Genomic DNA, 15,164 nt, shown 5'->3' with positions numbered 1-15,164 from the left:
AAACATGTTAGGAAAGAGTTTATGTACTTCTGATAATACATTAAACCATTAAAAAATGAACCCAAAACATGCATTTATATTATTCAGGTAAGAACAAGAAACTAAATGCATTACAATGCCTCATCATTAGAGACAAACTTTGTTCAAATGTCAGATGTTAAGAAGGAGAGAAAACAATGTTCCTATGATGGACTCCAGATACAAACAAAATCTGTTTTGATTTGAAAGAATGAAAAACCTCAATTTGCAGTTTAATAGACGGCAGACAACTAAAAACTGACTGACGACACACAGCTTTGTTCTAAGTTGATATGAAAACACATTTGGTATGTTCTGTTGGTAAAACATTGCTTTTACGAGTTCTATAATTAACAAATATTCAAATATTCCCTCTTACGATAGATAAAGAAAAATATAATCTGACCTTGATGATCTTATGCTTCAAAAGCCATCCTTATTGGATGGGTAATTTTGTTAGACCTACATGTGAGGAATTAGCTGTTTTCGCCCACAAAAGGTGTTTCTCTGACGCTTTGTCTTTGTGGTTAATTAAATTAGTTCTTAGTAAAGTGCTGGTCACACGTATTGGCAATAAATGTATCTTTTATTTTAGTAGCATAAACACAAAATGGAAAATAACAGCAAAATAAAACTGAATTTTTCAAAAGGAAAAAAAAAATCTAATTTTAAGAAATAATTTCAAACAAAATAATAATCAGCAATTATTGATTTCCCAAATACTTCTTTTCAAATATAAATGACTGAAGCGTTTTTAAAAAATTTTTTGTATCTATTGTTTTAAGTTCATTAGAGTATCTGTAGACTTCATATATAAAACACACAACTTCTGTTTCCATGGGGTATAAATATAACACGACACAAAGGCCCATTTGTTTTAGCTACTGGCTTTTAGGTTGGACAAGGCCCCACTTTTATCTTTCCACCATCCAGAATGTGCAGAATAGCAAAGGGTGGGAGACATAATAAAACCTCCAAAGATCACTATAAAACTGTTGCTGCAAAGGGTGGCATCTTGGGTTCATCAAATCTTTTTAAGAACCATTAGACCACTAGGTACTTGAAGTACAGCCACAAAAAATGCATTTTTGTCCAACCATCATAAATATAAAAATATGGAGTTATGAAGATGTGGGAGTCCAGGTGATTTTGCTAGAAACAAAGAATTAAAATGTGCATGGCAAATAAATATCCACAGCTCATCATAGTAGGTGATCTGTGATGTTGTTGCTTAGTTCGTCTTGGAAAAACACTGAATTGTATCAAAGTTTTTGAATTGTCCTATTTGCATAAAAATCTGGCGGGCTCTTCTGGTAAACTGTAAATGAGTCATCACTGGATCTTTTTTCAATCTAGTCAGCTGCAATCTGTTTGCCACAGTGTAAGTAAACATTAAAAGCCTTGAGAATACATTCCTTTTGTGATCACACAAATTATACCACCTCAAATGTTTCTTTTTCTTTTATGCATATTCCTCCATTTATTTTTGTTTGCAACTTAATATTTCATGCATGTAAAAGATTGCAGTTTAACTATTTCCACACCAAAGTGCCATTTTATGACACGGTTTTTATTCTAGTTCTGTTCTGCTTTAGTTTAATCATTCTGTGAGCTTTCTCGCACTCTGCCAGTGAAATAATTTGATCAACAACAACAGATAAAGAGGAGGGCCTTATAGACTGAATATACTTTTACAACATGTGTCACACAGAAGATGAGAAGAGTTCAAACACAAAGCAGGGTAACATATGCTCTTTCATTTATGTTATATGTAAGCCTTATATTACAAAACAATGTCTAAATCCCTTTGACACAATTTGAAATATGTGCATGTCTATCTACATGCGTATATTTTCGAATGCCAGCACACTAGCTTGGGTGGGCTAACAGACTCTCTCCAGACACATTGCAGCCATAACACATAACTGTGGTCGATGCCAACAGTTGGATCACCACAACCTTTTCCCCTCGTGTCTGATTATTAGGGAACTCATGGCAGACAAATGTTATGGCAACTGCAGTCATAGTTACACTCAGTTGTGTCTGAATGTTTGTGTGAGTGAGACAGAAATAGTAAGGAGTAAATAGTAAAAATACTAAGAATGATGGAGTCAAAACAACCAAGATTATACTACCTGAATTAAGAGCAAAGTGGAATAAAGAAACAAACTGTTTCAAAGACACTTTGACGTCCAACTCATTAATGTATTTTTTGTTTCTGTGTATTGTGATCCAAACTTGGATAAAGCAGAAGATAATGAAAGGATGGATGAATTTTCAAATTCTCATCTTTAAAAGAGCAAGAATTTTATTCTGAAGGTCACTAGTGACCTCTATGTAAAAGGTCAAACCATTATTTTCTTTTTAATCATTAGCTCAAATCTATTAGGAATTTAGAACACAGTGCTGCAATGATCTAACCTATGAGACATTGATCATTTATTTAGAAGCGCAGCTGTAAACTTTATTTTGGAGGTACAAATTATTCCCCTGAAATCTGGTTTAGTTTAATTAGGAATTTGCAACCTACTAGAATAGAATAGAATAGAATTCAACTTTATTGTCATTGCACTGTCACAAGTACAAGCAACGAGATGTAGTTTGCATCTATCCAGAAGTGCTCTACGAGATATAAATATTTATTTACAGATGTACAAGACTATGTGTGTATGGACTATAAAGGGTTATATTGCATAATTTAAAGATAATTTGTCAGTTATATTTTGAAAATCATCCTTAATGCATGTATTTAAAGCATAAAAAAAATATATATTTTTTTTTATTTCAGGCCTGCAAAGCAGATCAGTTGATAGCTCTGTTGCCTTGCAACAAGAATGTCCTAGGTTCAAATCCAGGCCAAGGATCTTTCTGCGTGGAGTTTGATGTTCTCCCCATGCATGCATTTGTTCTGGTTCCTCCCACAGTCCAAAAGTATTTTTGTTAGATTAACTGGTCGCTCTAAATATTTCTTAGGTGTTAATGTGTGTGTGTGTGCGTGGTTGGTTGTTTTCTTTGTTTCCCTGTGATGGACTGGCAATTTGCCCACTGTGTACCCTGCCTACCACTAAATGCTTGCTGAATTTACGAAACAGCCCAGTTTATCAAAGTTTGTTGAATACTTACATGAATGTGAATATGCATAAGAATTGAATGTAAATATAGCCAAATTTAACCATCCTAAAGGCAGGAGTTAAAATTTATATTTAAAACAATATCAAGCTTTTAGATATAATCAAATACTTTTGTTACATAAAAGCAGAATCTAATCTTTGAACATGTGAGCCCTAACTAATAAAATATTTCAGTTATCTGATCAAAATATGCTGTGGTTGGTAAATGAGTTACAGTGCAATGACATGAATTATGACAAATGCACCAAAATGGCTGTTGTGTTAGCATTGATTTCCGCTAATCAGTCTATAGGCTGCACAATCCTAATCTAAGTAGTCAGCCATTGGAAGGAGACAATCAGACTGCACAACATCTCTCTCCATTTACATTATGAGCCCAGTTATTGTGTGTTTTATGTGTCTGGGAACAGAGACCAATGAATCTACGTCACACTAAATTCTACTGTATGCACCATATGCAGCTAATTTTCTTTTACTGTATGGAGCCAACAAATTTCTTTTCCTCGGTATTTTGATACACGAAAGAAACTTAAAATCACCACCAACAGCCACATTTTTAAGCTACAGTTAGCAGCAGTTAATGGTCTGTAATATTGTATTTGGAAATCCTTTGACATATCTCCTTTGCCCTTGTGATCTCTCAGGAGTGAAACACAGAGTATGAGATGCTGTGGACCTCATTTTCTTTGAAAAGCCTTGAGAATCTTCTTAGAAGTCACGGTATCATTTACCCTTTTAATTACTAGGATGTTTTAAATAAAACTCTAAAGGAGATGAATGTGTAGAAAAGCACCTCATTCCCACAGTTAAATACAATGAAGGATAAAGTAAATTTGCAACAGAAGGAACCAAATGTTGTAAACTTCAACATTTCAAAGAGTTTTCTTGGGACGATTGATAGATTTCCATTCAAACTTTGGTAGAAGCAGCAACAAAAATATCAACCAACCAAACTAGTCTGTTTACATCTGTTTTGAACTTACATCACAGCTCTATCTGAATGAAAATACAGTATTTACTGGGCATCAACTCATCAAGTAAAACATTCTTGTGGGAAAAAAACCATCAAGCCATCCATTTTCTGTTCACCCTTTGTCCCTAATGGGGTCGGGAGGGTTGCCGGTGCCTATCTCCAGCTACGTTCCGGGCGGGAGGCGGGGTACACCCTGGACAGGTCGCCAGTCTGTCGCAGGGCAACACAGAGACATACAGGACAAACAACCATGCACACACACACTCACACCTAGGAAGAATTTAGAGAGACAGTCCAAAAACATAACCTGACAGTCATGTTTTTGGACTGTGGGAGGAAGCCGGAGAACCCACGCATGCACAGGGAGAACATGCAAAGACCCCGGCCGGGAATCGAACCCAGGACCTTCTTGCTGCATGGCAACAGTGCTACCAACTGCGCAGCCCACATCAAGCCATAATAACTAAAATATTATTAAAGGATCTATTTATTCAGTCCGTCCCAACATTTTGACAACCTCGATTCCCTTTAGTCACATTGTATGGCTAATGACATGTGACAAATAGAACAGGAAATAAGATGTTACTCAGTTCATCATTCATTAGAACTCATTACATGACAGCGCATTAATATTCTCCTCCAATCAGGCAAATTATATCTGAAATTGAATGCAAGGGATGTTTATTTCGGGTTTGATTGTACTCAATTAATGCTGACCATCTGGATTCACTGGGCCCCATATGAATCCTGTCAACAACAAGGGATAATTAAAGAAGAAGTCGAGGAAAGCGAGCCAAGCAGATTTGTTTACTATTGTCATTTTGTTTTGTGACCCACTGCATTCAAACCAGCATACAACAACTCCACTATTCCAAAAGCTGCCAAATTGTGACCTTTGTTGGAAATTTTAATGAGGGAAAACAGAGCAGATCTCATTATTGACATAATGTATAATAAAATGTGTATTGTAGGTATAAGAAAAACTTGTTTTATGCAACTCATAAAAGTGTGGGTTTCATTTGAGCATTGGACAAATGTTTCATTAACACAGCTGACTGCTGTCCAGCAGATCTCCCTGCCACACAACAGATGGTCTATAATTTAGCAGTGTGATATGCTCTGGATGAAACTCAGTCCTCACATGCGCACTATACTATCCATGTGTGGAGATTCACACTCATACTATGACAAAGTCATCCATTTATTTATACAGACACCCATTCCAACAGACACATGCAGACCTTTTATTGCTTCATGGCCCGGGTGTCCAGTTGTTTCCACTGACTGATGACTGATCTCTCTGAGATGCTGCCAAGTTGTTTTACAGCGACCACAGAATGTTATAGTAGCAATGAACTGTCGCCACACAGACACATGTCCAGTGTCTTGTGGTGCTGGCATGGTTTGAATAAACATGGACTTTTCACTGTCATGGATGGCATGTTCAGGGCTATTATTTATGCTGTTGGATAAATATAGGTGCTCAACTTAACAGCTTTCCGGATATGTATGAAAGTATTTCAAGTATTTTATGTAAAGGAAAAAAATAGCTCTGCATTTAAACTTAATGAAATATCTTATAAAAACAACAAAAAGCTAATAACAAAAGGCTAATACCATGAAAAAGATCAACACTTTATAGGTCATGCAAAACTATTCATTTAATTCCTTTCATTTACTCTAACTAAAAAAAAGTATACGAAAACACTATAGGACAAGACAGAAAATAATAAGTGTTGAGAAAATAACTAGTTTATACAAAAATGAAAACCTCAATAAAAACAAGGAAGTAAACATGACTAGCTAACTGATTTATTAAATCAATCAAAAAAGTATGAATTGATAAACAAATAAATAAATAAAACCAGACCACCATGCTCAGATTAAAACCAGGGCTGCAAAAACACACAATTGCAATATTATTGCAATTATCTCACATATTTCCTCAATCTTCTCTTTGTTTTCTATCTTCGCAATTTCCCAAACATTTTTGTAAGTTTGGTCATGTATCCACAGTTAATGTCAGGTTTGGGCATCAGTGGCAGTGCAAGCCCTTCCATCTGGAACAATATATTGTATGGATGCCTAGCTATATTTGAGTTTTCCCCAAAAATGTAACGACCTGAAAAAAAGCTGCGTCGAAGAACACCCTTGCGACTGCAAAATCTGGCACATTGATAGTAAGAGTCTGATTTGTTATCTTGCACTGCTCTTCATGAAACTGTTCTCATTTTCTTGCTACTTAAATATGAATGCATAAAATATGTCAAACGTAGACTTCAAAGAATAAATAAGTGAATTTTCACATTTCATTTATGTTTCACATACATAAAACAATTTAAGGAATATCAATTGTAAATGTAGAGGAAGGATATTTTTCTTATTTTTAATTGAGAAATTTGGTGAAAAATTCTAGTGAACCAGTTAGCTAGTTAGATTTTTATACACCCTGTAACAATGTAAAAAAAAAAAAAAAAGCAGGAAAAAGGAGAAAACCTTAAGTGACTTAGGAATTGGTCTTTATTAATCTCAAAGGGATTTATAATGTATTAACTAATGCAGTGAAGGAAAGAATAAGCTGTTGACAGGGAACACTCTGAAAAACTGATGATTGTTTCAAAGTGAAAGCCACATTAACACTGCAGTGAATTGGCACACTTCATTTACTATGAACAGAGCTCGTGTGTTGGACAGGTCATATGGGGCTACTGGAGGCTTATTGGAGGGGGCAGAAGGCAAGCCTGCGTGGAAAGTACTTTCATCTAAAAGCACCATAATGAATATTACTGTTTTCACAGCATGCAATAAAAATAAATCATCAGTATGACTTAGTCAGGTCAGAATTTAAAAAATAAATAAATAAATAAATAAATCAATAAACCAAGTTACAGAATGTTACAGAATATTTTAAGCATTGTAAAACTTTCATTATTTTGTAAATGGTGTGTTTTTGTGCAGGACCCACGTCAGTGTAAAACAATTATCTTTATGTGTACCAGTTTCTCACTGCGCATTAAAAATTATGGTTGCCACCATCATAGCCATTACAAACTCAAACATTTTAAAATGTATGCCTCCATCTAGTGGTGAACAATGAAAACTGCTGTTTTGAGAAAAAAGAAATGAAGGTGGAAAATTATTTTATTATCAAACTATTCCAGGCAAGAATTAGGCTTCACAACATCCTTGCTCAAATATTTCTGCAATAAACAGATTACAAGTTGGTGAAGCACCTAGTCAAATGAAAATGACTTAATTATTATCAATCACTACTAACTGATTTTGAGCTTGAAGAAAGAGCTACATTTGAAAAATACGTCAACATTTTGTCAGATGAAAAACAGACCAAAAGTTCTCAAAACCTAGAGGCCCTTAAGACGCAGCCCATGCAAAATATTCTGCAAGTTTGTTGGTTGCATGTATTATACTGCTGTCTTGGCCAGATCACTTTTGATCTGTGATCTGGCTTTTCATTTCAACTTACTGAAATGAAAAGCTTTGGGAAAAGAGGCTTTTCATCTCATTAAGTTATTTTCCTGGTTAAAATAAAGTATACACCTATCCCTTCTGTTTCACTTATTTAATGAAACGATTAAAAATGTCTTTGATGTTTTAGATTTTTCTGTGCTTCTACAGCAAACATTTGATGGCATCATAATAACAAATTAGAGTGGTTTATCCAAATAAATTAATGGAAAGTTGAGTGAAAGAAAAACTGTAGTCAAAAAAGCAACAGTTACAATTGCAGCCTTGAGGGGATTGTGAAACAAAGCACATTCCAGAGTTTTCTTGGTTATTAACAGGACAAGAACTGGAGCCTGTGTTTCAAAACTTACCACACTGAGGCTTATCCAGGGCTAAAATGATTGCATTCCTTGTGCTAAGTCCCTTCTGACCCCTGACCCTCACTTCTTTGAAAATGTATGGAGGAAGAGGAAGATGCCAAGCACTGGATCCCAACAATGCAGACAAACATAAGGCTTCTATCAAAGCCACCTGTGCTTTATTGACACCTCAAAAGAGCCACAGGACATGAATACTTAGTACAATTAGTAAATAAATATACTTTTCTGAAGGCCATCCTTTGTATTTTAAACTGTTTTATGGTGGCCACCATCATACAGTTTACATCTAAACTGTATGATGGTATATAATCCATCATACAGTGTATAATCTTCTGAGACACTCAATTTTAGGTTTCAATTAGCTTTAAACCATAATCATGAAAATTAACAGAAATAAACACATCAAATGTATCATTCTGTGTGATAAATCTGGAATTGAGATTCAATGTAAATAAATGTATTTTTTAATTACATTCTGATTCACTGAGATGGTCTAAAATACTTATGTTGTTTAAGGCAGTGGGATGACAGTAAAGTTATTGTTTCATGTAGACTTGTGTACTGCTCATCCATAAGAGTGAGCAAGGAGTCGAGAGAGTGAAGAGGTGTAGTTCAAAGTTTATAATAAACTTTATTATATAATTTCATTGTGAGCACTCTGCTTTATTTCGCATAGCCATCAAACAAAATAAAAAATAGACAATGAGTGTGCACAAACTATAAAATTGTGCAATATTAATTGCTTAGCTACTACAGGATTTTATTCATCAGGATAAAACTATCGATGTTTTCCCTTGCAACTTTATTTTAGAATTGGTGACACATTTTAGAAAGTCCAGCAATTGAAAGTGTTTAATGACTATGAAAAAATAATACCTTAAAAGGATTTTATTTAATTAAACCAATCAAAGTTAGTGGTTTTGTGTTTATTTACATATTTTCAGATGTACAGAAAACCATAATACAAATGCACTTTAATCCCATAGACATTTCTGAACTATCAGGTGAAATCACAGAGCAAATGTCTTGCATCAGTTACTCTTACAGTTTTAATTCCACTCTAGTAGAAACATCACAAGTGGTACAGGTCAAATTTTGAAATTTAAAATTTAAGCAGATATATTGTTTTAATAGATCTTGAAAATATTTAATTCCTTTATCAAGGGTGTCATTCTCTATTTCACCAAACTGCAAGTACAATAAGATTAAAGACAGAAGAATAGCTATATTAAATGATTGTATTGTTACTGCATAGTTCACTTGTCTTTAAAATGACTTATTTAAATCATTCAGGAAAAGGCGACGTGAAAACATCAAATTCCTTCAAGAGAATTACTTCACCAATTGTTGTCATTTGTTCAGATATGCTGTATACATATTTAATACAAGGATATTGTATCTTACTCTTCAAAGTGTCGTTCAATAAACCTGTCTATCAACATTCAAAATAAATACTTTTACATACTGTAACACATTTTCTTTAATGCATTTAATTTCTTTGGCAGAATTGCAGGACCATGGATAGTTAAAGCAGGTTCAAAGACACACAGATAAAGTAAGAAGTGGAAAAAGAAAGTGTAAATTAACAATAAAACAGAAGCAAAACCATTTCACTAAAATGACTACTTTTTCTAACAGAGATTTGTTTACCTTTTATTATATGACCAAATGGGTTGCTATGTTCTGGGCTAAGTATGATGATGAATCATCCATTAAAAATGGATCTGATCTGAGTCTATCATAAAAAAGATATTTAGTGTTCAAAGAAAGAAGAAAAAGCTTCAAGACAAGCAAGGCATCTTTTAATAAAAGCTGTGGACACAATGTTTCTTATCCTACAATTTATTTTAACGAACGTGTTTCAGTTGGATCTAAGCACGAGAAAATAAAGGCTCTTTTGTTGAACTCTATTTTGTATGAATTTCTCTGCCTTACCGTGTCAGGACAGGGTACTTTATTCTGGCCATGATACCACCATCTTGTTTTTCATTTGTTCCATATGTTTCCTATGCTTTTATTGGGTCATTATATGGCCTAATTTGGATAATGATCAGATTGTATACATAAAGTTTCAAATGCACATGAAACTCATCTTGGAGCATTATTCAACTGAAGCTTACAAGTGATTTGCAGTAGAATGATGAAGTATTAGAAAAGTCCATCTGCTTTGAAAACTGACTGAAAATAGAAAATCCATAGAGATGCAAAACCATGAGAAATAAGCTTTCACGTGTACAGCTCTCATTCCAGTATTATTTTCTTTTACTTCCTTAGTATCACTAGACTTTTTTCCAATCTTAGCAATCTTCCTCACATAGAGACCTAACACCCCAGGGATATACAAATACAGCAGCATACAACCACTAACACCCACAGATCCACACACACAGACACACACCGATACACACACATAGTCTACTGGACATTCAGGGTGCGAGCGGACACTCCATGGTGCCAGTTTCTCAGCTCGTTGTACTTGGGTCCAACCACAAGTCGAGTGGTATTCTTGTTCACGCTGCCATCCAGAACACAGCAGGAAAAGGGAGGAAAAAATAAGGAGAGAGAAGAGCAACAGAAGAAACATAAAAGAAGAACTTGAATAAATGGCAATAATCATTCTCAACAAAACTACGAGGAAATGGATTAAAGCCCATGCCAGAAAGAAAGCGCAATGATGCCAGTTACCAATAGAAGCTGATGATGGTCAAAAAGCATTCAGATGAAAATCTCCACTTTCATTATTGGAATAAAAAAGGCCCAAACACAAATAACAACAAATGCATTATGATTAATGCCACACACCAGCACAGACAATTGGAAGCAACGGCTTAAGTAACTTGTCACAGCAAACCAACAAGAGCACGAAGGGTCAAGAGGTCACGTCACATAACAACACAACTGTGGCAGAGTCATGATTCTCAACCACACAATCATGAGTTACATAACATGCAGCACAGCAAGGCTGTCACATTCACATTTCAACAGTACTGATATGCACATTCATTACAAATAGGTGTGAAATCAATATTGAGCAACATGAAATAAGCGTTCAAAATGTCACAAGTTGGAATTATTTAAGTTGGAAATCTTCACTGCATGAAGTTTTGACTGAAGATCAGGTTTAATACCTGCTAATTGGCTGTCAACATCTTAGGCTGATTGCACATATTGTGTCACAAAGAGTTGGTATAAGTCTTTTGGTTCACTTCATATATGGAAATTTTATACTAAACATTCAAATAAGCAAGTTGAATGACAACAAAGCAACCACAGAAAACAACTAAATTAAAACTCTCTTTTTTAGATGCACTTACTTTGTCTTCTTTGATGCATCAGCTTCTTCATTTTGAACTAGAAGGAAAAAAAATTTAAATCAAATGAATATCCTCCAAAATGTACTGTACAAGTGATTAATTTTGTTACATTCAGATATGTTTAGTAATAGTTAATTAAACAAAAAATGCATAAAATGGTTAATTTCCATTTCTGTCGTACCGTTCTCCGTGCCTGTGATCTGAGCCAGAATCCTGAAAGATCGGGACTGGGTGGTGCCCGTGCGTGGACGCCAGTCCTCTGTGTCCTCCATTATGCGCTTTCTACTGGCATCAGCGTGAGTAGGCACATGGTAAAAATGGATGTCTGTGTCCACAATATGTTTCCTAGGAATACGGAGAAAAGACAGATGAATGAGGGAAAGATCACATCTGAAAGTACTTTTTAAAGCTAATTTATCTTTCCATTCTTCTGGAGTTTATGGTGGTGGTTACTCCATATTTTTAGCAGTACATATTGAGTTTCATGGAATGAAATAAGTTTGTTAGATGACTAGATGAGATGGAACTGCTTCACACAGTAGTGCTAATTAGAATGTGAAAAGGGCCACACCACACTTTATTAAATGGACTTGGTGTACTTTTTAAACCAGCATGATACCTTGGAGGCAGATGCAGAGGTTTTCTTGGAAATCAAGGAGAAAAACAAGGCAATATAGAGTCCAAATAAAGGAAAGGGGCTATAAAACAGCAGCCTTCATATCTTTTATTAAAAAAAACAACTGAATTGTGTTAAGACTTACTTTAAAGTATTTTGAGGTCCACTAATGGAGCATCAAAGAAAAAGGACAAAGCGATAGAAAGTCATTAACTTCTGGGCAAGTATTTGATGGAAATGTGTTCATATAAAACAAGACCATAAAGAAAAAGAAAATGACCTTGTGGAATACAAATAGCAACATGAGCACAACACAACAGCAGAACATTATGTTCTCTAAATCTGCAATATTTAAGTTTTATTTTCAACCACATGGTGGTGCTTTCAAACAGTGTACAAGTCTGTATGTGTAGAATTTCAGTCATCTTTAATCAAATGTTATAAAGATATGCTGTTTTTCACTTTTGGTGGTGCAAAGCAACCTGAAAATATAAATGTGTTCAGTTTGTTTGCATGTGTGTATGTACAGTAAATATAAAGTATTGCTTGGTAGCAAGCTGATGAATTGTCTGTCACAGTCAGTAAATCAACTCCCAGGAGAAACCAACACATTGATACACACTGAGTGTGTCTCAATCAATTATCTATAAATACACCCTCTCTTGCTATCTTTCCCAGCACGCTGAATTGTCTGATTTATGAGTGTCAATAACACATTCTATTTATAGAAACAGTGATGTGGATACTGAAATGTATTACTTGTAGGAAGGTTGGTAATGCTGCGTATGTGTGCTATCTGCTAAAGATTCACACTGTGTTTGATCAAGTGCAGATTCTGCAGTAAGTAGCCCCGAATATTTAATTGAACACACATCCATTTTGAAAAAGAAATATTTATGCGCACAACTATTGGCTAAAATATTTTGTAATTGAAAACTCTGCACTCCTGTGAAATAAAATGTGTATTTGTGATTCAGTTTTGTGCCGTTTTTTAAAATCCGCTCATAATTACAAGTGCAAAATGTAATCTAATGTCAGCTTTTTTTCCCAGAAACTGACTGAATGGTGACTATTTCATCTGGCTAATCAAACAATAGCTTGCTTCACGAAAATACCAGCTAAACAGCTTATCTGTCTTTGAAAACATTTGTGCAAATAATGACGAGACGACTAAAAGTAAAATTAAATTCAAATGTTAACAGTCAGAAGAAAAAGATGTCAATAAGTCAAATAAGTGGGCATAGACGCTGAGATTTACAAGTATCAGCTAAAAAACACCAGAGCAAACACTCAACATGCTTCAGACACTAACTTTGTGACTGGACGAGACGTGTTCTGGAAAGCAGAAAGATAAAGGATGAAATAAAGAGAAAACAGAGATCATAGATTATGTACTTGTGAACAAGTCTATCAACAGAAATTGAAACTTTTTGCTCATGACTCCCTTCTGAAACATCAAATCACACAACATGCACACAAGCAGGCAAGAGGAAAGCATGCTGCCCCTAAACACCAGCTTGTTTACATATTTCCAGCAACAAACTAAAAAAGGTATAATCTGCAAACAAGATAGAGTGAAGTCTCTGTGATTAAACAGGCATAGTATGGAAAATTATCTAATTATTTCATGAATAATGTTCATGTAAGTATGAAGGCTCATATTGATCTCTCTCTTTCTCCGACTGCCAGAGAAAGAGAAACCACTAACAATTTTCAAAAGTGCCTAGAAAACACAAAACTGTGTGGTAATCCTAGAACTTAATGGGAAAGTAAAAATGAAACAAATGATTTTTAATTTTATCCTAGAAATCTAAAATGTGTTTGTTACTATCCCATCAGAGAAATTAAAATGATAGTAACAAACCAAACATACCTAAACTGCAGATGAGGGTAAATGAAGTGTGATGGGAGGTGGTCTACACATTGTTTCTGTCTTTGAGGTCTCTAACATGTCAAGCTGAATGCTGAAGTTGCATCCTTCTCTTAATTATTTAAACAGTATGCTCAAAACATGCTCAACAAAAAGGTGGCAGAATGTAGACCCATTTCTCACTATGCCACTCAAAATTACATTATCACAATTAAAGCTTTATTTATATGCCTAAAGGTTAATATTTTAGTTTGAAGTCATTTAGAGGCAAAGTAGAGAAATTCTGTGATACAGTTAGGGAAGAAACTAAGTGGCAGGTTCTAAGAATCTCAAAGAGAAAGATAAAAAAAACAGGATACCAATAATGGATTAATTAATCTGATTAGTTAATGAGTCTGCCACTCACCCATTAAAATGTGGTAAGGTTCCTCCCTGACTCTCCAACAGGCCCCGCCTTTGCCCCATGGCCACCTCACACGCATTTTCAGTTGAGTAGAGGTTGATCGGTGTGTTATACACTGATGGCTGAGGCGCAACCAGGACAGGAGGGGAGGAGGAAGAGGATGCAGAGGATGGGTAAGAGATCAAAGGAGGAAGAAGAGAGGAAGGGGGAGGACCAATGTGGGATGAAGCAGGAGTGAAGGCAGAGGATGGGGAAGGGATGAAGGTGGTGAAAGGTGACTGTGAAGGAGAGTATACACCATCAGAGCTGCAACCCCCATAAGGTCTGGGGGCCTTTTTGTAAGGGGCAGAGCCCTGAGACTGGGGATGTTGTGAAACAGAGGGATGGGTGATGGCTACTGGTTTTATGAGGTCTGTTCGGTTGTCCTATCAATACAACAAAAGAACATGCAAATACACACAAAAATAAATTAAATCAAAGCATAAAACAAGGATGCCTCCCATATGTGTTTGTGTCCAATAAAAACAAATGAATGAAGTACTTTTTAAAATAATGGATTAGTTTTTACAGGCTGTGTTCAGCCAGGGTTCTAGGAAAGCATCAGTGTTTTATCAAACAGTTCAATGTAAATAAGTGAGGACATGCAACAAAAATTATGTACGGCATTGTTTCAGAAGGGTGTGATGCTCTTAAAGACAAGTTCAAGACATTCAGTAGCTTTTCATAGGATAATAATTCTAATCAGTTTTCACCTAAATAACATCTATGCAAATAGCACAATGTCTTTATTTCACATGTGCAACTTTTTAAAGAATTGTCATATTTGGCAATTGTATTTTTACAGAAAAGGTTTTGACTTATTTCATGAAAATAATTTTACATTACCTTTGGTGCCACTGGAGGAGGCTTAGAAACACTGGATCTGTAAAGGAGTGAAAAGAAGGAGAAAAAAGGATGAAATTATTATTATTGTCCACCACATTATTTTTCATAT

At 35.1% G+C, this 15,164-nt stretch overlaps 1 protein-coding gene across 6 annotated transcripts in view; it reads right to left on the bottom strand.

Moving 5' to 3' along the window:
* Positions 1 to 15,164, bottom strand: part of pdlim5a (PDZ and LIM domain 5a) — a 53,163-nt gene that overhangs the window by 12,907 nt on the left and 25,092 nt on the right. For 2 of the 6 annotated variants that reach the window (XM_032579044.1, XM_032579045.1), the window contains 4 exons: positions 15,056 to 15,092; positions 14,174 to 14,448; positions 11,463 to 11,626; positions 11,282 to 11,318 (listed from right to left, as the gene is read on the bottom strand). In XM_032579044.1, coding sequence (XP_032434935.1) covers positions 11,282 to 11,318; positions 11,463 to 11,626; positions 14,174 to 14,448; positions 15,056 to 15,092 — 513 coding nt within the window. Of the gene's footprint in view, positions 1 to 11,281; positions 11,319 to 11,462; positions 11,627 to 11,900; positions 11,925 to 12,042; positions 12,064 to 13,209; positions 13,233 to 14,173; positions 14,596 to 15,055; positions 15,093 to 15,164 lie in introns of all 6 variants that reach the window. The other 4 variants (XM_032579046.1, XM_032579047.1, XM_032579043.1 and 1 more) reach the window with 4 other exon arrangements.

The sequence above is a fragment of the Xiphophorus hellerii genome, chromosome 12 (assembly GCF_003331165.1).
Source record: "Xiphophorus hellerii strain 12219 chromosome 12, Xiphophorus_hellerii-4.1, whole genome shotgun sequence".
In the NCBI taxonomy this organism is placed as follows: Eukaryota; Metazoa; Chordata; class Actinopteri; order Cyprinodontiformes; family Poeciliidae; genus Xiphophorus; species Xiphophorus hellerii.
This window is presented reverse-complemented; position numbering and strand designations above follow the sequence as displayed.